A 27,946-nucleotide genomic window follows, 5' to 3' on the forward strand; every position below is an offset into this window, starting at 1 on the left:
GATGCAGTAAGAATTAATTAATGGTTTAGTTCTTCATGAATCATACATTAACTCATGATTATCTGTGCATTAGTTAGACATGAATTAATGCATATTAGTGCACCCGTATTGTAAAATGTTACCAAGTATTTTTTGTATCTAGTGCAAAATAGATTTTTTTAAAGGAAATGGCGGTGAAATAGTAAAATTCCAATAAAAATACACACCTGTGCAAAGTTTTATGCAGTTAGCATTAACACAGGAAAAGTGATAAAAAAAACTGAAAAAGACAGAAATGTCCATAAGGATGCACTATTTAATCACAGTAATGTAAGTATTTGTAATTCTTTATTTCACACCCTTGGGCCCGAGGTCCTATGTTGGGGCCATCATCTTGTCGCAAAACGCTATAGACAGACGCTTCCCTTGTAGGTTTGGGGGCGATGGTTTATAAAGCTGTTCGGCTCGTGGTCTCTGAAATACGTTCAGACAACTCTTTGGCATAAATCACCTGGGCGTAAATAATGCCTGGGACACACTTAATGACTAGCTGAAAATTCTAAGACTGAACTGAACACACTTACAGACTGTTTCTAATGACTGGAGCAGATTTTAAACACAGACTGTGAACACTGACTGAACGCAATCTTGTTTCCTACTCAGGGAACCAGGGTTACAGTCGTAACCCGAGACTTTTCCTAAATTTGGTCAGTTAATAATATTTGATATTTTTTGATGAGATTTCACAAGTTTTTTTTTCTTATCATCATAAGTGCTAGAGTTGCAGCCTCTTTTATCAGGAGTTTCCTTTTGTTTGGACATGGCTGTTAGTGTGGAACATAATGGGTGGTGGATTTGTGTATCTTTGAAAGGGTAAGATGATAACTCTCTGTTTGATCTGTTATTTGCTGCGCTTGAGCCAAACTGTTGTCTTACTTCAGCAGATGTCGGCTTCAGATGATTAATTATCAGCCTCAGGCCAAGATAAATGCTTTGAAATATCACATCGTCACAATCAAACCACACACATCAAAAATATATAAAACCCCATTTATTTGTAAAAGGAGCTATTGAGATCTATTCAATGTCTCAGTTGTTTCTCCTTGACAGCATTGAGTTTCTATGGAGAGCAAATAGAGACATTGAGACAGTAGCCTGATCCTCTGACATTGATCCTTTTTAATCTCACACGTGTCTCCTCTCCTCGTTTCAAACTGTGCCCGATATGCCTGAAATTTTGAAGTAGAAAAACTGAAATAGTAATTTCTCGTAAAATGTACTCCAATAATATGTTTAATTTATAACTTACCACTCACAATTTATTTACAATTTACAACAGTGTCCTTATCAAAACTTCATTAGTTGTTTTGAAATTAGAAGAACAACTGCTGAGAAATGAACATGAGTTATTGTTTTTGTTTTTGTTTTACTGTTTTAAGCATTTAGCAATTGTTTTATAAGGGTTTATACTTGAAACATGAAAAAAAAATGCAATGCAAGAGATTCTCTGAAAACAAGAATCATTATGTCCTGATGTTGCTTCTGATTTGAGAATGTTTATTGAAATGAAGGAGCAGAATGAGGAGGTGTCAGAGAAAAGGAGGAGGAGACATGGGAAGGTGCTCATCCTTCATATTTCATCTCCTGTGGTCAGTGGAAGTGTGTCTGCTTCTACCTGTGTGGGAGAAAGACCACGTCCCTGCTCATCACCGTCCCTCCTTCATTCACGCCTGCATTGACAAATAATGGCCATAATTATCTCACACATTGACGTGGATCATCAATGCATGAAGTAAGACGCTTTTTTGGAGAAGTGCTTTACCCCAAATTGAAGGTACGATTCTTCCTGTGCTTTTGTGTTTTTATTGCATGTTTCATGTTTGGACAGATATTTCAGAAGCTCAACAAGTGCTGTTTTTTCGTGTCAGTATTTGACTAAAACAGCTTGTGTACTATTTTGTGATCTTATGTGAGCAGCAATTGAGTTTGTCAGAGAAATTTAGCTTCAAACTATGTAATTCGTGTGGTTTTATTTTTTAAATTTCACTATTCTGAATTTTCATAATAATTACCTTAATATTTTGTAAAATGTCTTTATTTATTTTATTTCAAATGATTCAAGCACATTTGGGTCGTCATTTATCAAATAATAACATTATTTGTAAACACTTGCAAGGAGATATTTTATATAAACTGAACCTTAAAAAAAATAGTGTTAATTTCAATATTTGAATCATAATAATTCCCTATACTTTGTTTAATTTCCTTATTTATCATATGTCAGATTCAAGCTCATTTTAGTCATCATTTATCAAATATGATATTATTTGTAAACAGTAAAACTGCACAATTGTAAGGTATTTACATGATCTGATCTTTAAAATGACTTTCATTGGTGGAACAAATTGATTTGGTCATTAAATAATGTTTTGATTAGAGAAAAAACAGTTAATTCAGTAGAAGCTCATGTTTAGAATTTACTAGAAGGATTATGGCAGCAATGAATCATCTATTACATGTTTATTAAAACATAATGAGTATCTCATTAAACGGATCTAAATGTGACAATGTTGGTTGTTAATCTTTGAATAGGTCCCTCTGCTTCAGTCTAGCTTATTTAACAGCCTGCACCGACTCATTAAACGGGTTTTAGCGGGCGCCATCCAGTTCGGGTTGATCTCGTATCAACATGGTTGATTTGCTCCTCCCTCTGTCTCTCTAATCATCCCGCTTTCCACCGCGTCCATCACTGCACTCTCCTCATCCCATCAGAGAGGCTCCTGCATCCGAGGTCTCTCTACATCCTCTGCACTCTTGCCCAGCGCCCCATGCCAAGAGGCAGACTCGCAGTCACACTCATGTCCTCAACCATCGCCCCCGTTAAACCCTCCAGCACCGCGGGGCCCAAGGAGGTGGAGCTGATCCTGGTGAAGGAGCAGAATGGAGTTCAGTTCACCTCCTCCACCCTGGTCAGTCCCAGCGGTCAGACTCACCCATCAGGGGAGGAGAGGGAGACCTGGGGCAAAAAGATTGACTTCCTCTTGTCAGTGATTGGCTTCGCTGTGGATCTCGCCAATGTCTGGAGGTTCCCCTACCTGTGCTACAAAAACGGAGGAGGTGAGAGAGACTGGCGTCTTTGAATGTTAAAATAGGTGTGAAGTCTGAGATGCCCTTGTTTTTTTCTTTAAGCCATGCGGCGGAAATTGATTTAAACCTATAGTTGTAGAGGAATATAGATTTACTAGCAATTTACAGCTGAATTAGTCGTTGAAGAGAAATGTTTAGTGAAATGTTAACATATAATGATATTGAGCCTGCAAAACCTTGATAAACCAATATTGTGAATTCAATGTACATTACCAGTTGGACAAGGGTTATTATAGTTAACTAAAACCATTATAAAAAATAAAAACCTCTTGTTACTTGAATTACAATTAACTTTAACTGGGGGAAAAAGTAATAATAATAAATTAAAAAAAAACCTTTAACTAGTTCCCAAAGCAACATTTATCATTTTGATTTAGTTTCAATTATAATAATAAGTTTTATTTATATAGCGCCTTTCCAATGCTCAAGGACGCTTTACAATGAACAAGCAACAATAATGGCAATGAACAATGATAACAAACAAAACAACAGTAGGTAGATGAGAGTAAAAGTATAGTAAAGGAGAATTATGTAGACAGGGCAGCGTACAGGCAGAATACAATCAGACACAACGAAATGTAGCACAACTTAAAAATGGTGACTTTCAGAAAATAAGTGAGCTTTGAGCATAGTTTTAAATTCAGAAATAGTATTAACACAACAGAGTGATCGGGGGAGAGAGTTCCATAGTCTGGGTGCAACAACACTGAATGATCTGCCCCCCATTGAAGCTAAGCGATACCGAGAGACGATGAGAAGGCTAGAGTCAGAGGATCGTAAAGAGCGAGTCGGCGTGTAGGGGTGGAACAGGTTACAGAGATAGGGGGAGCCAAGCTGTGCAGAGATTTAAAATTGAGCAGGAGGATTTTGAATTTAAATTGAATTACTAAAATAGCAAACTGAAATAATGATTTCTGTTTGCTAAATGACTAAATGAATAACATGACTAAATGAATAAAAGCAAAGGTAGGGCTACCTTACTTTAGATATTCTACTAACTATACGTAACTATGCAACTACATGTCAACTAGGAGTCATTAGAGTATTAGTAGACTGTAGCTTTATATCTTCACTTTGCAAGTACATGTCAGCCTATTCTACTAATCTAAACCAGTCTACTAATACGCTAATGAGAGTTAGTTGACATGTAGTTGCAAAATTGCTACCAAGAAGATTTATAGTGGACTATCAAAATAAAGTGTAACCAAAACTATATAGACATATCCATAAAAACTTTTAGTTGTTATTTTTATTATTTTGAATAAGTTATAGAAGCATCATGAAGTGCTTATCACACATTATCACACATGCTTCACTAGTCTTTTAAAGTGTTGAAAGTTGGTTGATGAATGTCCAGAGTGAATCTAGACAAAGAAGAAGATCGGATATAAGAGAGTTTTCATTTGTCACATGTTTTCATAATGGCATCATTCCCAGACTTCCATTTTGTGTGATTTCAGCATTTTCATCACTTGACTCTTATTCTGACATATGAATATTTCAGAAGGTTTCATACTCTATAACTGGTTGGTTGGGTTGTGGTTGTGTCAGGTGCTTTCCTGGTGCCGTACCTCTTCTTCATGGTGATTGCCGGGATGCCGCTGTTCTATATGGAGTTAGCGCTTGGCCAGTACAACCGTGAAGGAGCAGCAGGAGTCTGGAAGATCTGTCCTATCTTTAAAGGTAACGTGACCTTTAGCTGTTGTTTCTCGTTTATTGTGTAATTTTATAGAGCTGGCACGTTTACATCTTAAGATGACAGTGCTGTTTTGATCAGATGTTCAGTAGCTCTGGAGGCAGAAGGTGTTTGTGTCCCCCAAACGAACTCATCATGGCAAACTCTAGACAGGTGCTGTTTATCTAAAGCTGAAATCATCTGCAGTCAAATGGAAGACATAAAAATTGGCTTTTAGAATGAAATTTGCCTGCCAGACTTCAGTTGTTGGTGGATCGCAAATGTTGCGTCACTTCACATGATGACGGTGGCCTGACACAAGCATTCAGAAAATATTAGCTATGTGACCTTCACTCTCAGATTGGCACTGTTCCTAAATAAATACAAACATGTTATGTGATGATAAGTTTCTATAAAGAATGTTATCTATATTGCGTTCTATATTTTTCTCTAATTCCTTAGAAAATAATCTACACTCTTATAAATAAAGGTTTCAAAAGGAGGTTCTTACAGCGATGTCATCAAACAGACATTTTTAGTTCCCCAAAAAGGCTTTCAGTGAAAAGTTCTTAAAAGAACAATTTTTTTTCTTAATTTAAATATTTTTCCACCATAAAGGACCTTTTGTTCAATGAAAAGTTTCCATGGATGTTAAAGTTTATTCATGGAACCATCAATGCTAATAAATGAAATTTATTTTTAAGATTGAATGTGCTTTCAAAATTCCAGAAACTAATGTGCTGATTTGAAGAAAATGTAGTCACATTGAGGACTTTTTTTTCACCAAATAATTAAATGTGAAGAAGATGGCTCTTTGCTGAACCTTTTTTTGTTTTATTTGTATCAGTTGTTTTTGATGCAGCTTATTTTTCATGCATGTTGGAGTTCAAGTTGGTAAATCGTGGCTCTTCAAAATAAAATCTTAAATATAATCAGCTTGAAACGTAAAAACTATGTCGAACACCATATATTATTTTCAAACAGTTTATTAATCGAAACACAGTTTTTAATGCTTGACTTTGAACACACTCTGCATGGTGACAAAGCCATCATCTGTTTCCTAAATACGCCTGTTTTCTGTATCCGTAACGGGCTGTCAAGCATATCGCGGATGGAGAGAGAGAAGGAGACGGACATTTTAATCACAAGCTTGGCTCTCTGTAAGCCTGCCACTCATGAGAGATTACTGTAATTACCGCTGATCAACATGTTTGCTTCCTCAGGATCGATGCCGGGAATCACACATGTGCTGCTAATATATAACGGGAGAATCCTGCTGTTTGCTTTAAGACAAAGAACTCAGTTTGAAGGGGCAATGGAGGTTTGATGGTAGTGGAAACTAACTCTGTCTTATTTAAGTTCATGCACAGAGACCCGGAAGCTTTTTGTTTTGTTTTAGTGATTATTGTGCATTTTAATTGCACCTCTTCTGTCAATTTGGTTGACTGATGCTACAAGGAACTTCTTCAGGAGTAAAGACTGACCTAGACATTTTAAAAAGTGAAAACTTTCCACAAACAGTGTAGCAAAAAAACGTTATACTTCATATATTACATTATATAATATATTATTACTATGATTATTTACTATGGATTTACTTGTTTTGCTTTTTTAAGTTTCCAAATTATGTCACTTCTCGAACACTCCCTGGTGTAACACTCCCGGCATTGTATGCTAAATGTACGCACCATGGTGATGCTGGAGTGACCACGCAATACATGGTTCAGATCAGCCTCCTGACAGCAGATGGACTTCAGGCATCGGCATATACCATCCGCACTTACACCAGGTAGTGTATCCCGACTTCTTCCACCCGTAACGGTAGCACTGCTCGGTCCCCCCGTGTTTGGACTCTACACATTATAGAACACCAGACTTAAAGTATGAGAAGAAAGATGGAAATTGCTGCCATCAAAGCTGCGCTGGACTGTGTGGTGGAGTTATTTTTATTTTCCCTGGTGGCTGATGTTTGGAAGATTATGTGGAGTTCACTGATCTGCCACCGAGCAATGTGCGATGACTTCACGCTCATGGAAGGGTTTTGGTGTGGGCTGGACGAGGACATTCACTTCCTCATGTCCAGAGGGGATCCCTGTTTGTGTCTAGTGGAGTACATCAACTTTGCTCTCTGGGTGGACGAATCCTCCTTTGGAAATGCTGAAGAGGAGAACAGCGCGACCGTTCAGCCCCACCCAACATCCATCATCATGTCGCCAATTCCATAGCCCAGCCAGCCATCACCCACTCACATGGACATTCAGCCAGAGCCCACCGCAGACGAGGAGCTCAAGGCTGTCACGATGAGAGAGCCAGAACCTGAAAAGAGGACAGTGCCAGCCATCACCCTGGAGCCCTAACCCCATAAAGAGTCTGACCATAGGACTTGGGACGCCTGGTGGATTATGAGAGTATGGACAAGGACCCCACCTACCATCCCACCGCTGAGGGTGAGCTAAAGTTGGTCTGTGTGGAGTATAATTATTTGGAAAGTTTAGAGGAGGAAGTCTCCTTTTTTCTCTCGTCACCGCAGATCTCGCCCAGCCCAGAATTTCTTGTGACTGTGTCTTTACTGATCTCCCCTAGTTCAGAGTCCCCTGTGTATTCGTCGTCGCTGGTCCTGCCCAACTCTGAATTACTTTTACCTGCAGAGCACCAACCCAGCCTCCCTCTCCCGCCCCCTCTTCACAATCCAGCTAGCTCTTTGACCCTGACCCGGATCCTCCGGTCGCCAGCACCGTCTTGGCAAGAGGTTCCCATAGCTCCGCCTTCTGCTTCACACCACATCGGCCAGTTGACTCACAAGCTCAGCTTTGGCTTCCCCCTCCCTTGGCTTCACCCAGAACCTTCGCCCTTCCGCCTCTGATTGTTCAGTCGTCGCTCCATATTCTTTCAGGACGTCAGCTACGCTTAGTCCCTCTACCCATCTGGCTCCTCCTTCATCCTCAGTCTCCACATTGACACCTCAGTCCTCAGGCTCCTTGGCTTCACTTCCAATGCTCATCATGGTGGCTTCACCGTGGTCTCCTTAGCCATCAGAATCATTCAGCCACGTCAGCTCTTCATCTACGGCCTGGTCCACTCTGCCAACGACTCCATCTCCGTCCGTCATTGCCATGGTCCCTCCAACATAGCTCCTCCTTTCCTCGACTCCGCTATGAATTTGGCGGCTACTCCTATGCACACCATCTTGGATCCTTATGCCATCGGCTCCTCCCTGGATTCTGCCATCATCTACTCCTCCCTGGGTATTGCTACCATCTGCTCCTCCCCGGTCCCTCTCGCGTATCCCTACCTGACGGTTTCCAGCCCTTCACCAGCTCCTCGTCCTCTTCCAGAACCCCCATCCCCGTCCCTTGGGGACCTGTTTGCATTCAAGTCTTTATCATGTGTGTATTTATATCCTTCAGTTCCTTGTCTTCATTTGTCTGGTGTTGACTGAGTTTTAATTCTCACTGTTATGTTGCTTGTTTTATTTTTAATAAGTATTACCTTTTTTGTACTTTCATCGTCTCCTCTTCTTCCTTTTTGGACTCTACACGTTACAGAAACAAAGATTATTGGAGTGTGTTAAATTCAATGTGCTACTTGCCATTTCTTTGTTGCTGTTCGTAAAATGTACTAGCATTTTTTGAGTGAAAAGTGTTTCAAAGTAAATCCTACAATATTTTTTTTCTTCAGTGCAGTTTAAAGATTCTCTCATCTGGATTTTAAAAACGAATAAGTGTTGACATTATAGCTGACAATACTTTTGACAACAACCTACATTTGTCGTTATCTTATATCCCAAGATGCAAAGATCATTTAAACCCATTAATTCTAGGCTGGTTGGTGCTGGTTTAGCTGGTGGAATAACTTACTACATCTGATTGATCAGCATATTCATTATAAGGCTGATCAAGGAAATCTTGCTTGTTAAATTAGTTACACACCAGCATCAAAACATAACTTTGTAAGCAGTCATGGTCTTTACAGTAGTGATATCTTACTCACGTCAGGTTTGCTTGGTTTTCTCAGGTGTGGGCTTCACAGTAATCCTGATCTCCCTGTATGTGGGATTCTACTATAACGTCATCATCGCCTGGGCTCTGTTTTACCTGTTCTCATCGTTCACCAGTGAACTGCCCTGGATCCACTGCAACAACACCTGGAATAGTCCCAACTGCTCTGACCTCAACGATACTCTGCTCAACGACACGCATAAGGCCACGCCGGCGCTCGAGTATTTTGAGTACGGCCAGCACAAACACAAGCTGTCATTGCAAAAGCATTTCATAAATAAATGAGAAACCCCTCTACAACCATTACTCTTCAGTCAGCAAAAACAATCTTCATCTACACTGTAAAAAAAAAACATGTAATTTTAACAGAATAATTCTGTAAAAAACAGTAAAAATGCAAACATATTTACAGAACAACCTTTACATTTTACAATTTAAAACTTTAATTTACACAAAAACATTACATTTAAAAAATCCAAACAACAGTAAATCCAAAAACCCCTTTCTCCTGAATTAGGAAAGGCAACAAAATCTGTTTTTTAACTTTATAATATACTGACATCCACCATAATAACACGAGGTTAAAGAAAAATACATGATGAATCAAATCAAGTGACTTTAGCTGAGGTACAGTGAATACTAATATACAGAATACGCACAGTGTCATACACACACAACACAAAACAACATCATGACACTAAATAATGTAATAAACATTTAAAAAACCTTTTGGAACTTACTGTTAACCAATTAACAGATTTCTACTGTAGCCTTTTTACAGTCTTTTATAGTTAAAATTACAATCAGTATTTGCTCTGGTGTCTCTTGCACTTCCAGGCGAGGAGTGCTACACCTTCATGAGAGTACTGGGATAGATGACCTGGGTTTGCCCCGCTGGCAGCTCACTGCCTGCCTGGCCGTGGTCATTGTGGTCCTCTACTTCAGTCTGTGGAAAGGAGTCAAGACATCAGGAAAGGTTTGAGTTTCTTACACAAACTTTAATATATCTCTGCGGTCTTGTCAAACTGATGTTTAGCTGGTGAAAGTGGACAAACCCCTCTAAAACAAACCTGCCCTAACAGACTGACCAGACTTGGAAACCAGGTAACCAGAAAATTCCACTTTTAGCACTTACCACAAACAGTGTAGCAAAAATTGGTATATTGATATTCTTCACTTAGTATGAGGAGATCAGAAAATGGTGATCATCAGTGCCATGAGGCCAAAACAAATATTATATGAGCAGTTTTTATTTTATATTTATTTTATGAGAGTTTAAATTTTCCCCACCCTGTTAAATACAAAGTTCTATTGTGAAACTCGCAGGCTGGCGTATACTGACAGGTCCTTAACTCAATCTGCTTGCAATCACATCACTCTCTATAGGGCACATCTGATTGTTTCCTGCTGTATCAGTAGCCAGTGAGCTTGCATGCTCAATCTTCAAATACTGGTCAGCATTTTCGGTTAGCAGTTACTTTCAGAAACTCTCCAGCTTCCCCAGCTCCACCTGTATAGATCTGCTGCGGGTAATTCATGTATGCTATTTTGTACAGCAGCAGCATGTCTTATTTGCTCACAGCTGTGTGTTGTGTATGTTTTGGCAGTAGCAGCAGTAGGTGTTAGGCAGTAGCTACTTTGTGACCAAACACTGGTATTTTTCATATTATATATTCATTATTATAGGTTACTGATTTATTCATATTTAATCATTTATATTTTTGATATTTGATACAGAGCAGAATAAATTAACTTGAATGCAATCAATCTGACCTTTTGTTGTACAAATTGCAAAAAATACTGATTTACTGTTTTTTTTCTGTGTCCAAATTATGTTTTTTTGTTTTTAAATGAGGGGAAATCGTGCTGAAACATTGTTCTGTACAAAATGTGTAACACAATTAACAATTACTTTTTTGTTAAATGAAAGTTCATAAAAAAATATAATTTACACATTTGTATGACTCTGAGACTTCTGAGGTGGGACAGATTAAAAGTACAACTTATTTTATGTTAGACAATCGTTTAAAAATGTTACTAATGGTTCTCATCGCAAAAAGAAAACCCCAAAACAAATCAACGTTTCTGACAAACGACTTATCACAACACTACTTATGATTTCTTCAAAAATCTGGTTTGCAACTGTCATGCAACTTATATGTTTTCAGAAAATCAGTGAATAATAGACTGTTGTTTGGTAGTTTAAGCATCATATAAATACGATACATTGATGCTGTACGTGACATTCATGATATATGTTTGCAGGTGGTGTGGATCACAGCCACAATGCCGTATGTTGTTCTCACTGTCCTACTCTTGCGTGGAGTCACACTGCCTGGAGCCATGGATGGCATTAAAGCTTACCTGAGTGTGGACTTCCTGCGGTTGTGTGATGCTCAGGTATAAACATACATATGTTTACATACACTACCATTTAAAAATATTGGGGTCAGATTTTTATTAAAGACATTCTTTTATTCAGTAAGAATGCAGTAAATTGATCAAAAGTGACAAAGACATTTATAATGTTACAAACAATTTCTGTTTCAGATAAATGCCGTTCTTTTGAACTTTCTATTCATGAAAGAATCCTGAAAAATAAATTGTACCATGGTTTCCACAATAATATGAAGCAGCACTACCGTTTTCAACATTGATAAGAAACGTGTCTTGAGCAGCAAACCAACATGTAATGATAGGGTCATTTCAAGGATCATGAAATTATGCAAAAAAAAATCTGATTTGCATCACAGGAATAAATTACATTTTAAAATATATTATAATGGAAAAGTTATTTTAAATTGTAAAATTTCCCAATATTGCTGTTTTTTTTTTTTATCAAATGCAGCCTTGGTGAGCAGAAGAGACTTTTAAAAAACAAAACAAAAAAAAAACATCCTAAACTTTCAATGGTAGTGCATCCCAATAAAAATCATAGACTGCATATAAAGCTAATCATAGTATTTGTATAAAAAGGCTAACCCATAATACTAAAATAAAATGTTTATTTTGGAATAAAACAATTACAATAAATCGACATATAGATAATTTTGTCAGAAACTGCACATTCTTAAAAAAATAAGTGGTAACACTTTACTTAAAAGCCTTTATCTACAATAATTATAAACATTCATAATGTAGGTTACAATGCATTATACGTTTTCATAAAGAATTACCAAATTTAAAATCCATTATTATATTTGCAGACTTGTTTAATCTGAAATTGTTTGTCATGCATTTTAATGCATCATACTTTCTAAAGGCCCTACATAAGTATTATTATATATTATAAGTGTGTGTCATGAAACCGGATTCACACAGGTAAAGTGATCAACAGGTTTATTTGAAGTATGGTGATTGCAATGATGGAAGCAGGTGAGTAACTGAATATAGTGTTCTGGATGGATATCTGGATGAATAAGTGTCTTATCTGTCGCAGGTTCTGAACTGGAGATTGAGGCAGATGACTGACGACAGATGAAGGAAGCAGATCACTGAAGACAAGTCGTGCAGGTAAGGAGTCAGGTAAGTGTTCTTTGAGGGAACGACGAGACCAGACCATGGTGAACTGCAGTGGGAAGAGTTATATAGAGCTGGATGATGATCAGTGAAGATTGGTGACAGGTGACAGCGATCTCTGTGATTGGGAAGTGCATGCAGGTGAGGGCCAGGGTGGATGATGGGAAATGTAGGGAGGAGGTGGTGACTAGCTTGTGACCGTGACCGTACTCCCCCCTCCCAGTAGCCGCGTCATCGTGCCGTAGATCGTGCAACCAGGGAGGGGGGGGCGGGGGTCCTGGAGTCTTCATCAGGAGGGTGAGCAGGGTATGCAGACTCCAGGGCGATGCGGAAAGCGCTGGCGGCCAGGGCGGATCAGCTTTCGTGGCCCAAAAATTGTCTTGGGTGGAGTTATGGGTTTACGCTCAGGCTCAGGTCTTGGGACAGGAATAGGCTCTGACATGGCGGCGGCCATCTTGGCCGGGGACGAGGGCTCAGGCATGACTTAAAGCTCAGGTTTGACGGGACGAAGCCCTGGAAGGGTGGTGATCTGGAGTGGGATCAGGAACCAGCGGCGAATTCTCAGGCACGGCTGACATGGCTTATACAGTCTCTGGCTCGGCAGGTATGACCTGAAGACGTGAAGGCAGTGTGACAAGGAAGATGGCTGGTGATGTCATGGGCTTACGCTCAGGTCTTGGGAAAGGAAAAGGCTCTGATGTGGCATGATCTGATCTGACATGCATGACTTGAAGCTCAGGGTTGATGTAAAGAAGCTCTGGAAGGGTGGTCTCGACGGGACGAGGCTCTGAAAGGCCGGTCTCGACTGGACGAGGCCCTGGAAGGGTGGTGAGCTGAAGCGGGCTCAGGAACCGGCGGCAAATTCTCAGGCGCAGGCAGCTTACATGGCTTGAACAGTTTTTGTATGACGTGAAGACATTCAGGCGGTGTGGCGAGGAAGATGGCTGATGATTGTGGTTGAGTGGCGATGTAATCATCAGCCTCACCCACGGTGAAGGCTAAACCGCTCAACAACAAATGATCCAGGTATTGTGCGAATGAACATGATTTTGGGGCTGAAGCTGGCTGGTGCAGAGGATTGTCCAGTCCAAGCCCCAACACGTTCTTTAGGATGTCATCTTTCCAGTTGACCTGGTGTGAAATTTCTAGGAATACTTTTACATATAATTAGATCGGGCGGCCATCCTGGAAACAGTGTATCATATGATGGGTTGGGTTTTGATGGATGTGGGAAGTGCCCATACTTTAAGGTTAGGGTCTGGTCTTCGGTCATGAAACTGACCATTCACACAGGTAAAGCGATCAACACGTTTATTTGCAGAAGTATGTGATCGCAAAGATGGAAGCAGGTGAGTAACTGAGGAATATAGTGTTCTGGATGGATATCTGGATGAATAACCATATTATCTGTTGCAGGTTCTGAACTGGAGATCGAGGCAGATGACTGAAGACGGATGAAGGAAGCAGATCACTGTAGACAAGTCGTTCTGTATGGTATTGTGCAGGTAAGGAGTCAGGTAAGTGTTCTTTGAGGGAACGACGAGACCAGACCATGGTGAACTGCAGTGGGAAGAGTTATATAGTGCTGGATGATGATGAGTGAAGATTGGTGACAGGTGACAGCGATCTCTGTGATTGGGAAGTGCATGCAGGTGAGGGCCAGGAAGGATGATGGGAAATGTAGTGAGGAGGTGGTGACTAGCTGGTGACCGTGACAGTGTGGTTCACAAGGCCATTTAATGCTTTAAGGGTGAATTGCAAAGCATTCAAATTAAAAATACTTTTATAATGCATTATATATAAAGGCTTTAAGGAAAGTGTTGCCAACGTTTATTTATTGGCATTGATGGTTGCATGAAGAACATCCATGGGATCTTTCCAATAGGCAAATGTTTCTTTGTATTTTTAAAATGTTCTTCACACACAAAAAAAAAGGTTATTTTAAGAACTGTTCACTGAAAGGTTCTTTAGGGAACTAAAAATGGTAAGAAAAAAAAATAACGTCTACATTAAATAGAGCATATGCATATAATTGCATTAAAGAGCAGCTCTTTATTGCTCTTTGAAAACCAGTGGCATTTATATAAGATAGTTTTGATCAGTCAATAGCACATACTCAGATTCACGTGTGTGTGTGTGTGTGTGTGTGTGTGTGTGTGTGTGTGTGTGTGTGTGTGTGTGTGTGTGTGTGTGTGTGTGTGTGTGTGTGTGTGTGTGTGTGTTTACGAATCAATTTCTTGAACACTTCATAAGAATCGCTCATGTCATTGTCATCGGCAGGTGAAGTTACTATCAACCTTAAGTAAGCTTTTCCACGATCCACGATTCTTTCCCGGAGGACCACTAGGCAAAGAGACCTCAAAGCGGCAATTTCAGAATTAGATTAGACACATGTGTGCAGCAGCAATTTGCAAAATTACCCTGTATTCACAAGTGTCTTTCATCTTTCTGCTGAATGAGTTTCCTGCAATTATCTCTAATGATAGCTGTTGTGCGGGCCCTTTTGTGCGGCCGGCCGGGGCCGTTTTGTGTCGCAGGTCTGGATCGAGGCAGCCACGCAGATCTGTTTTTCTCTGGGAGTGGGGTTTGGTGTGCTAATCGCCTTCTCCAGCTACAACAAATTCAGCAACAACTGTTATAGGTGAGCAAAGTCGAGTCATATACTGGAGCAATAACGCAAACAGACACAACGGGATTCACAGGCGACACACAAACGCATTTTCTCACACTTTGAATTGCTGAATTAAAGCCCCTTTGATGCTTTTTAGCCCAGAGGCTTTTTGCATGTTCATCTCGACATCGACTGTTTCATCAATATCAGGCTGAACAGAATAAAGCCACCGATGTTTGTTTGTGTTACAGAGACGCCATCATAACCAGCTCCATAAACTCTCTGACCAGCTTCTTCTCTGGGTTTGTCATATTCTCCTTCTTGGGTTACATGTCACAGAAGCACAACGTCGCTCTAGATAAAGTTGCCACAGATGGTGAGTGAGTGTGTTTATATTTTGCACTCTCAGAAAAAGAAAAAAAGGTACAAAAGGTGTCACTAGGGCGGTACCCATTCAAAAAATACTAATATATAGGCTATATTTAATTAGTAATGTACATTTAGGGTACTAAATATGTACACTTTAGGGTTAAATAAGTTGTGTACAAATGTGTACCTATTGAAAGGTAAGGCTACTGCCTCAGCTTTTGTAGGCATGCCTCTTTTTTTCTGAGAGTGCCATGTGATTGCTTACAATGACTTAAATGCATTGTTTCCACAGCATTTATGAATTTTCATTTCTACTTGTAGCACATTTTTAACATGTCAAGTTGTATAAATTAACATTTACATTTTTTCATTTAGCACATGCTTTTATCCAAAGCGACTTACAAATGAGATTATTACATGAAGAATACATAAAAAAAATTAACATTAATCAATGTATTATTAACAATTGTATAGTTATAGTTCATGCTAACTTATGTTAACAAATTTAATTTTATTGTAAAGTGTTACCATTACATTTTGCTGAACAACATGATGCCTATTTTCTGACCAAAGTTAGGCGACATTTGCGAAGTTTTGTTTACATAATTTTCATAATAGGAAGAATTTCTTATAACATTAAATTACTGTAATGCAAAAAAAGTAGTAAGACATTAGTGTCTTACAGAATTTAAATAATATACTGTAGCATATTAAAAATTTAATTTAAACTATTTAGGTAATAATACTATTATTAACAGTGTTATTCATATTTCATATATATTAGATACATGCTTAATGCTTCATGTCCTCTGTGAAATAAACACGTGGAACTGAATTCCTGATTGATCTCTTTTAAAGCTTAAGTGTCAGAGTCACTGGAGGTGGTGTTCATTGGTGACATACTCTTCCTAAACACCAGCGTCTGGAGACAGAGAATGATTTCTCTAAGAGCAAAATCGATGTGTGCGATGCAGAATGTCAGTGGAATCCAAACATGTCGATTTGTCTGATTCTCAGCAACATTTCTGTTGGTCTGATTCGTATTTTCTGGAACAAATGTAAAACTAATGTATGTTTTCATTTGAACTTTAAAAAATTTGGATCACAAACTTCTGCCTAAATGCTAAAATATTTTTTTCTGACAAATATATGCTATGACTCAAATGTTTAGGGTCAGTCAAATTTTTATGTTTTTGAAAAATGAGAAATAAAAAAACAGTATTGTATTTTCAGTACGATATATATAACCGTATTTTCGATATATTTTAATATGTAATTTATTCCTGTGATCAAAGCTGAATTTTCAGCATCATTACTCCCGTCTTCAGTGTGACATGATCCTTCAGAAATCATTATAATATGTGGATTCGCTGCTCAAGAAACATTTATTATTCATATCAATGTTGAAAACAGTTGTGCTGCTTCATATTTTTGGGGAAACCGTGTTATATGTTATTTTTCCGGATTCTTTGATGAATATATTTGAAATATAAATATTTTATAACAATATAAATGTCTTTACTGTCGCTTTGGATCAATTTAATGCATCTTCGCTGAATGTATTTTAATGTATGATATAATTCAGATAGTGAAGGAAAATCATTCAATCAAGTCAAGTGTTTAAATATAATCCCAGGGGAAGGTGCCAGGTGGGGAAGTGTTTTTTTTTTACTGTTTGTGTTATTTCATCATTTTACTATTATTCTAACATGTAGAAAATGGTAAAAAAAAAAAAAAAAATTAAAGAATGAGTAGATGCATATATTTTTACTGTAGTGTAATTATAAAAAATGTGGTGATTCCATTCAGTTTTTTATTCAAACATAATGCAACATATTCAGTGTAAAATCATTTTACAGTGTGTTGGTGTATAATTTGTATTGATATGATTGTTATATTCTATTAAATTATAGACTTATACAGTAATTTCAGAGCTGCTCTTTGCGGTTTTTAATGCAGTGTATGTACAGGTGTTGAATTTTGCTTTTTGCTTCTCTCCAGGTCCTGGTCTGGTGTTCATTATTTACCCAGAAGCCATTGCTACACTACCAGGTTCATCAGTGTGGGCTGTAATCTTCTTCATCATGCTGCTCACTTTAGGAATTGACAGTGCTGTGAGTCGATGTGATAGACTTATTCTGTCCATCTTACCTGCTCAATCTGAAACAAAACTCCAGGTTGCATGTATTTACTGTATCAGTACAGTACAGTGTTACTTAATACTATATATTATGTGATGAATGGACGCAAATAAACAATGTTCTATCCTCATAGCCTGGTACACCTGGTAAACTCTGTTTTTCAGATGGGAGGGATGGAGTCTGTGATCACGGGACTCATCGACGAATTCAAATGCCTGCACAAACATCGAGAGCTCTTCACGCTCTTCATCGTAGTTTCCACGTTCCTCATCTCTCTCATCTGTGTCACAAACGTATGTGAGAGGCAAACAGTCATTTAATGAGGCCACTCTCAATTAATGATCTTTTCATCTGATTATGAAGAGTCTCTCAAAGACTTATGGGGCGAATGTGTCGAATCTCTCTGTTCATCGTGATCATGTTCTTCTCTTTGATTTGGTCTCATCTCACTTCTTTCTCCAGGGTGGCATCTATGTGTTTACCCTGTTGGACCACTTTGCCGCCGGGACATCGATTCTGTTTGGAGTGTTGATTGAGGCCATCGGCATCGCCTGGTTCTACGGTGAGGCTGATTCCTCTTCTTACATGTCCAGTGAAGCTGATGTGGCATTAGGGCTCTGATGGGCTTTCAGACGATTGTGCTCCGGGGCCGCTCGCGCTCATTAGGCTCACAGGGGTCCTGATATGCGGCTTATGGACTCATATCTGTCTGGAATGTGGAATGGTTTATTCTTCTTCGCAAGGATTTGAAAAAACATTTATGAATTTGCCATTCAATTTTAACTCGATATTGATCTACTTGTAATCAAGGAAACATTTTCATTTAGTTTCAACACGATGTACTAAAATAACAAAACTAATGTTTACATGTTAAAAAAATATAAAAATGAAAATGGGAAATATAAAAACTAATTTATAATAATAATAAAACCTATTATCGGAACACAATGGTACAAAAATAACTCTGACTATACTAGCACTAAAGAGATTTGGGTTTTACTGAAAGTCTTTAAAGAGCTACAAGAAATGTTAATAATACCAATCTGAATGATGGTCTTTTGGGCAAATGAAGAGAAATTATGATTATTTACCAGTAACCACAAAAGTAATATTAGAAGTTAGTCAGAAATTATGATTAGTATTATTATGATATAACCATGTGCACATGGCAGGTCCTATTAGTAGTGGCATATATTGAATACAATGTTGTTTTTTTTGACAATCTGAACGATGGTCTGCTGGATTAATAATAATAATAATAATAATAATAAAATATTATTCTGTACATTTCAACTATTTAAAATGTTGGCGAATCATAACTAAATTGTATGAATTCGTATGAATCTCATTTGTACGTTTTAAGACGATCCAACCCCAGTGGCGGTTATGTTCAGGGGTGGACCTTCATGTTTTTTCCCAAAAAATCATATGTATTCGTACAATACACAGTGTACAAATTCATACGAAATCGCCACCATGTAAAACAGATATGTTTTACCATGGCATCTGGTTGGTTAGCCAGAGTGGATATTTTCACTTTTGGTGCAAAATAGACTAGAGGCTTTTGCCTCTGTCTGAAGTGGAAACTAGAGCCACATTGGATTGCTCAAGAATTTTTAATATTAGTATTTAGCCGTTATTTATCCCTTAAAGAATTTACAATTTACAAATATACTCTGACGTTTGGTTAACTGTGCTAAGGGGTGGACATAAACTATTGTGCTTCCATAATACGATTGTAACTACAGTTACAAATTATTTTCAAATACTCAATCCCTAAACGTTTCACGCATTGACTTTGTCCTCGAAAAGCCATTTCTTTGCTTTTGGCAGACTGGCATGTGGTTGGAGGAATGTGAACTTTGCAAACATACCTAAGGCAACAAACGATTCTTGGAGACCTGAACTTCAGCGTGACTCCATAAGCTCCGGACTGAGATCAGCATCAGAGAGCAATGTTTGAACCTCTGGATCTTGAGGTAGCAGGTCACAGTCTGATGCTGTCAGTCAGGCCAAGACCAACCAGCCTGAGGCTTCAGTGGCCTTTTTGGAAGTTCCGTTTGCTGTCGAACACCTGTGCGTTTGGCCCTCTGCTCGTGACACAGCTCTGCTCTCGCTGTCTACTGCATTCAGACATCAAGCCTCGATCAAAGCCCTGCGGCCAACCAGACTCACAAAGCAAGAGATCTACACGGAAGCCACTATGAAGTTTGCTTTCGATCAGTTTGTCTTTTTTTTTTTTTTCATAAAAAACAAGTGCACAAATCGAAGTGATATTGTTTCATGTGAAGCATGACCTGATGGTGTCACTTAATATTGGCATATTCATGTATTAAAGGGCACCTATTATGCCCCTTTTTACAAGATGTAATATTGGTCTCGGGTGTCCCCATAATGTGTTTGTGAAGTTTCAGCACAAAATACCCCACGGTTAATTTATTATAACCATTTGAAAATGTCATTTTTGGGGCCTGTTTTAAAAAGAGCTGTTTTGGTGTGTACCACCTTAAATGTAAATGAGCTGCATATCCCCGCCTTGCTATTGGATGATGTCGTAACTTGCATACCTATGGCAATAAACAGTCGGTAGAATAGGAATGGCTGAGAATGACAGACCCGCTGTTTTGTATGGCATTCAGCCGTACATGTTTGAACCGGAATCAGACCCAGATGATGAAGAGACTCTGGCAGAAGAAACACAAATGAGAATGGACCAGGACGTCTCGGAATGGTTATTTGGTAACGTTAACGTTATGTACTTATAGAGTTGTAATCGCGCCCCCTTTGCAATTATGGATGTGCAACACACACACAGACACACACAATGTACTGTGATAACGTTGGCGCAATGTTTTGAAACTACAAACACAAATACTGTGATAACGTTTGCTACGTACAAACAAAATTACATTTATGTGATGTTTCTGTCTGCACGCCAATATCCCTCGTTCTACAGCTTCGTGTCGATGTGCTGGCCTTTGTATAACGTTAAACATAGCAATTTTGATGTCTTGTCTTTACAGAAAACATGCACAGTTTTTAATACAATATCTTTAAAAAAAATATTTATAAACGTGTGGTTACACACTATACAAACAAGGTTTGAATTATATACACAGACATCCAACGACGACGACAACAACTTTAGCCGCATTTGTTGTTGAATTGGCTGACATCGACTGAAATTACTATTTGCTCAAAAATCATAAAATACACTTACTTCTACTGGAGGTGACGTTGGATCGCGAACAGTAGACAACGATCCACACTTGAGGATTAACTTTGAGGCAAGACCTGCTTTGAATTGATCCTCTTTCACAAAACAGTCAGTCAGAAAATGATTCGCGCAAACAAACGTATTTTGGAAGTTTAAGTGGCGCCTTTCCTTCGTAAATAAAATCCATCCACTGCGTTTTCAGTGGCTCGTATGTCGGAAGTCAGTGAAAACTATGTACATTATTACATCCCACAACAGAACACTTATGTTTCTTAGGAGACATTTTCGACAAGGCAGCACAAATCGTCAGAACATCGGCTGTCGTTGAAACAATGGAGGATGGTGTACAGATCACCGAGGGCCGGGTCTATGCCAAAGCCACAGTGTCAATCAAACCACGTCAGTGGGGCTTACGCAATTCTACGTCACATTGAGCCGAATCTTAGAACAGCTCGTTCTGAGACAGTGCTTGTGATTTATTGAGATTGTAAAAAAAACACTGGGTGGATTTGTATCATTCTAGGGTGGTTTCCTCACACACTGCCAGCACACATTTATGTTCAAACACCGTGTAAAAGTGAATTTTGCATAATACGTGCCCTTTAAAAAAATTTTTAAGTCAAGTATGCCTATGAAGTATAGGGGATAGAGGGGGCAATTTTCATACGTATTATGTTTTCCTTCATAACTCGCTGGCTACTAGAAATCTACATGCCATTTTTGGCATACAATGATCAATATTTATATGTTCTAAATGTACATTACCATTCAAAATGTTGGGGTCATTGAGATTTTTTTAAAAGAAATTAATATTTTTATTCAGCAAGGATGCATTAAATTGATTAACTGTGGCAGTAAAGACATTCTATTTTAAATAAATGCTGTTCTTTTGAACTTTCCGTTCATCAAAGGATTCTAAAAAATAAAAAGTGTAACCATTTCCACAAGAATATGAAGCTGTTTCAAACATTGACGATAATAATAAATGTTCCTCAAACCGCAAATAAGCATTTAAGAATGATTTCTGAAAGATCATGTGACACTAAAGACTTTAGTAATGATGCTGAAAATTCAGCTTTGCATCACAGGAATATTAAAACTGGCATATTAAAATATATTACAATATTAAACAGTTATTTTAAATTGTGATAATATTCACAGTATTACTGTTTTTTACTGTATATTTGATCAAATGAATGCAACCTTGGTAGGCAGAAGAGACTTCTTTCAAAAATATGAAAAAATCGTATAACTTTTGAGCGGTCTTGTATCATTGATCCGAGATTAATGTATCACTGATCTGCCCTTCAGAGAAAGGAAACATCAGAGTTCACAATATGCCAGTGATACAATTGATTGTCACTGTGGTTGGAGACAATCACATGTTTGCCTCTTTTCCTTCGTTCTCCTTTTGCCGCCATAATCAGTTACCATGGATATTAAATTAACCATCACAGCTGTTCATCATTTAGTTCATCACCATGCGTATTTAAGTTCCTCGCATCACTTTATTGTTGTTTCCGGTATTGTTTGTGCATGGCACACTTTTTTGAGATTTTTGAGGCTTATGTTTAATAAAGGCTGTCGTTATTGTACTTTCTTCATCATTGGACTTAAACCATTACAACTGTATGTGTGTTTGTAGTCTAGTGCCTTTTAAATATTTAAAATTTAGTATATCGGTTAAAAGTTTTTTTGCTGAAATAAATGGAACTGACATGTAAAAGAAGATAAGTCTTTAAATAGATGATTTCAATTAAATTATACAATTTTAAATTCTTACGTTTTGTTACAGCTGACCTCACAGCCATGACAATATCTCGGATTTGTTTGGTAGGAGCTGCAGTATCAGTGACATGCATGTTCATATTTAACCAACAACCTAAATTGATTTTAGTTTGGATTCAAAGGTATCAACAGTTTGGAGAGCAGAAGATAAATATTTGAAATGGAATAAAGGATAAACTAAACTAAATAATTTGAGCTTCACCTTCTGGACATTTACCAGCATGTGTGTTTTTAGGTGTGGATCGCTTCAGTGATGATATCGAGGAGATGATAGGACAGAGGCCTGGCCTCTACTGGAGACTGTGCTGGAAGTTTGTTAGTCCGTGTTTCCTCTTGGTACGTTCACAATCATGATTCCTCTGTTAATAACACAACAATGCAAATAATTCAATGCCATTTGTATCATGAAAACTCCTTTATTTAGCATTAAACTGTACTTGTTTTCTCTTCCCTTCATTCAGTTCATGGTTGTTATCAGCTTTGCAACGTTCAACCCTCCCAAGTACGGTTCCTATTATTTCCCCACATGGGCTACGATGGTGGGTTGGTGTCTGTCGATATCGTCTATGATAATGGTGCCTCTCTACGCCATTTATAAGTTCTGTTCTCTGCCTGGAAGCTTTTGTGATGTAAGTATTCCATACGGTGAATATGCCAAAAAACTTTATCGAAATGAATTACATCAAGTCAGATTTATTTTTATAGCAGGTTATAAAATGCAGATAGTTCCAAAGTAGCATCAAGTAAAATAATTAACTCAATAATGCAAACTTCATCAATTATGAAATGACTTAAATTTCAGCTGTAAAGCAGCTCTTCTGAAGACAACAAAGTCATCATTCAGCTCAATTCAGTTCAATAACATTGCTGATGTTACAAAGTTAGAGTCATTATCAATTCAGCTCAATCGTTTAAAAAAAAATTCTTGTCCAATAGAGGGTGATTAAATCAATATACATTAAGTTTTAAGTTCTGACATGGCTGTCTGTAACTACATGCATAAAATAACAAAGAAATGACCAAACTGAAAGGCAAGAATATTTTGAACTACTAGCTGTGCCACATTAAAAGTAAACACAGATAAATCTCGCATTGATAAGAGAGGAAAAAATACAAAAGAAAGAACACAATAAATCTGGGGCTCCATGATGTCACAGTAGGCGGGAGTCGCAGTGGTTACACCCACTGAGTGGCAAAAAGACTGAGTGGCAGTGTTTTAGATTGAATGCAGCGAATGTGTGACCGGAGAAATAGAATCTAAACCAAGTGAGAGGGACACCAGTAATACCAATAGACATTAAATGACCAGAAATGTTATCGAAGGCCACACTTTGATCAAACAAGATAAGCATAGTTAAGAGAACAGAATCAGCCGCCGTCAACAGATCATTGGTAACTTTTACCATGGCACTCTTTGTACTATGTAATGGATGGAAATCAGACTGAAAGTGTTCAAACAGATTTTCCAACATTGATTGTACAAATAGATTCATCAAGCTATCTTTTAACAGACTGCCAAAAGCTACAGAAAAGAGAAGCAAAAAGATCAGTAAATTAGCAGAAACAACTAGAAACCGGTCACAGAAATGTGTAATTATAGTTACCATTTTGTGTCAGATATGTTTGAAACCATAAAATACCTTAAGGGGTAAAATCATACCCTAGGTTATATTTTATATCAATATTGCATTGTAATTAAATATTTACCATCTTATATTCTTACATATAACATCCATTTTGAGGAACCTTGTGTTTTACAAAGGAGGATGTTTGGATAATCTTAGACAAAACCAGTTTTCCTTGCAAAGCAAAGCAACTCATCGTTTGCCTTATGGTAACAGCTATCCAGAAAAAATTAAAAGTTTCTACAAAATATTTTGGAATGTCCCGAATATCCAGTGATGTCCTCGTCACTTTAATTTCGCCATCAAACCCTGTCTTGAAGTAAGGACAAGTAAGACTTCTCACTACACAGTTTACAGAAAGCTTCTGTCTATAATGCCTAAGTGCTTTAACAAGTTAAAGAGCTGGGCGATATACAGTATAACACTGATATCAGTGATCATCTGGATTTATAGTGTTTAGCAGAAAAAGCGTTCACAGGCTTTGGTTTATATTTCCCCGGCATCGATAAATGTCATGAAAACCCAATTCCTGGCCACATGTCAGTGTCAATGGACCACTGGTTCTTTGGCAAGTTGTAAGACTCAGTCGAGTCTAACTGTCTTCAATTTAAGCAGATAATTGTTTGTTTTACTCCCCCTTTTTTTAAGTTTCCCTAACTAAAAATGTTGCAGGATGTTTTGCCACTCATACGGGCTGAGGGGGCATGGCCTGGCAGGGAAAGTGACATCATTGCATACCCTCTATAGTGTCAGAAAAGCTGTATCGATAATATTACTCAACATTCATTGTCTTTTTTAAACCTACTAATTTCTACTACTAATTGAACCACTTCTAAAGATTCATCACTATGCAGAAATTATAATGCATTATTGTTGATATTAACATCCTGGCATTCATCTTGTTGTTTCCATGATTCGGTGCGAATGTGTTGCGCTATTATCTCGACAGAAACTGGCGTATGCCATCACTCCAGAGACTGAACATCACTTGGTGGAGCGTGGGGAGGTCCGGCAGTTCACGGTAAGATCACATTTTCACAATCACGGCTTGAAAAAAATCAGACAGCTGTTTCATGTGTACTTGGAAGATTACATAAATTTTATGGGTGAACTTTCAATTATGCTAAACATGACATTTTACAGCACCGTTATCACTGATACAGTACATGACTTTAGGGGCAGTCCGATCCTCAGTGCAGATATGCTGCGATTGTTCTAGCCTCACTGACATTCCTCCATAAGAGTAGAACTCTTCAGTAATCATCTGTAAACATTTGATTTGTGTGTCTTTTTTCACACTCTTAAAAGCATAGATTCTACTGTAAATAGAACATTAAAGGGTTCTTTCAGACGCTTCATATGTAGAACATTTTAGGGGTTCGCGTCATGAGATAATTTTATGGATTTAGTTGTACTTAATTAATCAATAACACTAGTGTTCTAATATATATATATATATATGTATATATATATATATATATATATATATATATATATAATGTATATAAAAATTTTTGTAAGGGTACATTTACACAATAACAATGTACTAAAAACGGAAATGTTTTCGCATAGAGGCGACAACGTTGTCAAAACAATCCCCGTTTACACGGATCCCTGAAAATGACTAAAACCGCTGTATTCTGCTGCCAGGCCATTAGTTGGTGATGTTAATTTGTGGAGAAACATTACGCACCCATAGACTGAATACGTAATACGCATGCGGATGACGTTTTTCACACATTTTTGTACTTTACACAAATAACAACCGTTATTAGTTTTCAATAACTTTCACTTTGTAACTAATTTTCAACAAATTTTTTTTTTTTAGTTGAAAATGGTGCCATGAAAAATATCCCTAAAGGTGATGATACACAGAGAAACTTTTTGAGCAATATTGCTGGGCAATGTTGCCGTCAACGGGCAACCAGATGAGACACAGGGCCCACGACCAATCTAAATTATCCAGATAGAAATTTATTCCCATTTTCAATGGGAAAGTGCCCAAGCAACAATCGCTCTGCAAGATTGCCCAGCAACATTGCTCAAAAAGTTGCCCTGTGTATCATCACCTTAAGAGTGCATATTTTCTGTAAAGCAACTTCAAAATGACACATGTTGTGAAAAGCTCTACATGAACATGACTTGTTTCTTACAGCTTCAACACTGGCTGGTGGTTTGAGCGGCGCTCTACATGGAGGTTACGAAGGCACCGGAGGACTTGGCTTGACAAGAGCAATGCGTGTCAGTGCCAACAGAAGTGTATTACTAGTTGTTTCTTTCTCACATAATCGGATGTGGCTGTTTCGTGACTTCGATCACAATGTGGTTGACAATCTGTCAGTATCAAGTTTTACTCTTCACTATATGATGACTGTTATGATATCTGATGTTGTCCCCACTGAATTATATTGTTCATTTATTACTACTTTTTTTGTGATCAGAGTACAACTGAGCCTTATTGATAAATGTGATTGAAGTGTCAAGAACTGTACAAAATACATCTTTAGCAACACTAAAATTTAGAAAAGTGTAAATAGTGCTATTGAAAAAATAAATCTTTCCTGTTTGTGTCTGAGAAGTGCAAATGCATTTATGAATGAGCAGCAAGTTCAGGTTGATCACAATAAGTTTCATGCTTGCTTACAGTATCAATCAATCAGATGCATATTTGATGCATATGACGTCCCAGAGAAGAGCTCTCTTCACAGAAGACTTTAGATTGCAATAAGGTTTAACCGTTGGTCACTTTGATTCTGTTTAAGGGGTGCCAACAATTGCTCCATGTTTGCAGAACTGCAGAAAAATTAATCTGCATGCAACCACATGCTATGTGTCAATCACTGACTCCTTTTGTGGGCTATTTGCATACACATTTTTGCAATTACTCCATGCTGTGGGAATCTTCCAAACAACAAAACACAGTGGCATTTATGGGATTTCTGTCTCACTGAATGTTGTCATCCACAACTATACTACTGGAGATTTATTTATATGAACGTTTTTTACGAATATTTGAAGTCTTTAAATTTAATGATTTCAGTGCCTGCTGAAATTTGTCAACTACTGAAATGTTAATAAAGAGTGTTTATGTAAAAAAAAAAAAAAAAGGGAAAAAAGGAGAAAGGATTTGATTGTTTCTCAATACAAACACTTCACTTCTGTGGAGTCAATATTTGTGGAAGAGAAGTGCTGATTTCATGCTGTTGACATATTACAAAAAAGGCAATGAAATGGACAAAACCAGTGTCAAGTTTCTTTTAACAAATTTAGTTTAGGACATTTTATTCTACTGTATACACAACTTTTTTTCTGTTACTACTTGTTTCAGAACATTCAAAAGTACCGTTCTCATAATGTTTGCAAAATTATAAAATTGAATGTTCCCTTAATTCTTCGCATAACCAAGAAAAATATTTTTGAAACATTTAAAAACTTTTCAAAACCTAATATAAACATTAGCAACACATTCTTAGAACAAGTTTTTGTTTGCTGGGTATATCATAGATACTTAAAACTATACAGTACTGCAACTCCATCATGTCGGAATCTATAAACAAATCTTAACTATTTCCAAGAATATTCTCAGGCTTTTGTTCATTCATCATTCTACTATACAGTAGAGGATTCTCATTGCAAATTATTTTATTTTGAAATGACATAAGTATAAAAAATGTCCTCAAACATATTGGTCTCCTAATCTATTTATCATTTGTTATGAAATGTTCTAGACCTTTAACACAAAAGCAGGAACTAGATAGCATTATTATGCCACATAGAGGAATGTAACAGATTCAAAACCAACTCTTCCTACAGTGTAAGTGACCACAGGAAAACATTGGTGTCAGTCTGTAGATAAATGGCAACAGACACAAAAGTA

The 27,946-nt window shown here is 37.7% G+C and overlaps 1 protein-coding gene across 1 annotated transcript; it reads left to right on the top strand.

Moving 5' to 3' along the window:
* Positions 1-1,667: 1,667 nt before the first annotated feature.
* Positions 1,668-26,593, top strand: slc6a3 (solute carrier family 6 member 3). The gene is made up of 15 exons (XM_077207145.1): positions 1,668-1,813; positions 2,752-3,096; positions 4,678-4,809; positions 8,816-9,029; positions 9,637-9,775; positions 11,065-11,199; positions 14,856-14,959; positions 15,181-15,305; positions 17,300-17,412; positions 17,604-17,732; positions 17,902-18,001; positions 22,680-22,780; positions 22,906-23,073; positions 25,019-25,090; positions 26,225-26,593. Exons 2-15 carry the CDS (start codon positions 2,808-2,810, stop codon positions 26,246-26,248), a joined length of 1,845 nt encoding a protein of 614 aa, XP_077063260.1. The 5' UTR covers positions 1,668-1,813; positions 2,752-2,807; the 3' UTR covers positions 26,249-26,593.
* Positions 26,594-27,946: the final 1,353 nt, after the last annotated feature.

This window comes from Siphateles boraxobius, unplaced genomic scaffold, assembly GCF_051911475.1.
Source record: "Siphateles boraxobius isolate OS27281-9 unplaced genomic scaffold, OSU_SipBor_1 12, whole genome shotgun sequence".
Taxonomy (NCBI): domain Eukaryota; kingdom Metazoa; phylum Chordata; class Actinopteri; order Cypriniformes; family Leuciscidae; genus Siphateles; species Siphateles boraxobius.

Bases quoted from the DNA above. Each gene is read 5' to 3' on its own strand.
- slc6a3 (XM_077207145.1), top strand. From the start codon at position 2,808: ATGCCAAGAGGCAGACTCGCAGTCACACTCATGTCCTCAACCATCGCC. The intron at 4,810-8,815 runs GTAACGTGACCT...TGGTTTTCTCAG, and splicing joins GATCTGTCCTATCTTTAAAG to GTGTGGGCTTCACAGTAATC. The intron at 9,776-11,064 runs GTTTGAGTTTCT...ATATGTTTGCAG, and splicing joins GAGTCAAGACATCAGGAAAG to GTGGTGTGGATCACAGCCAC.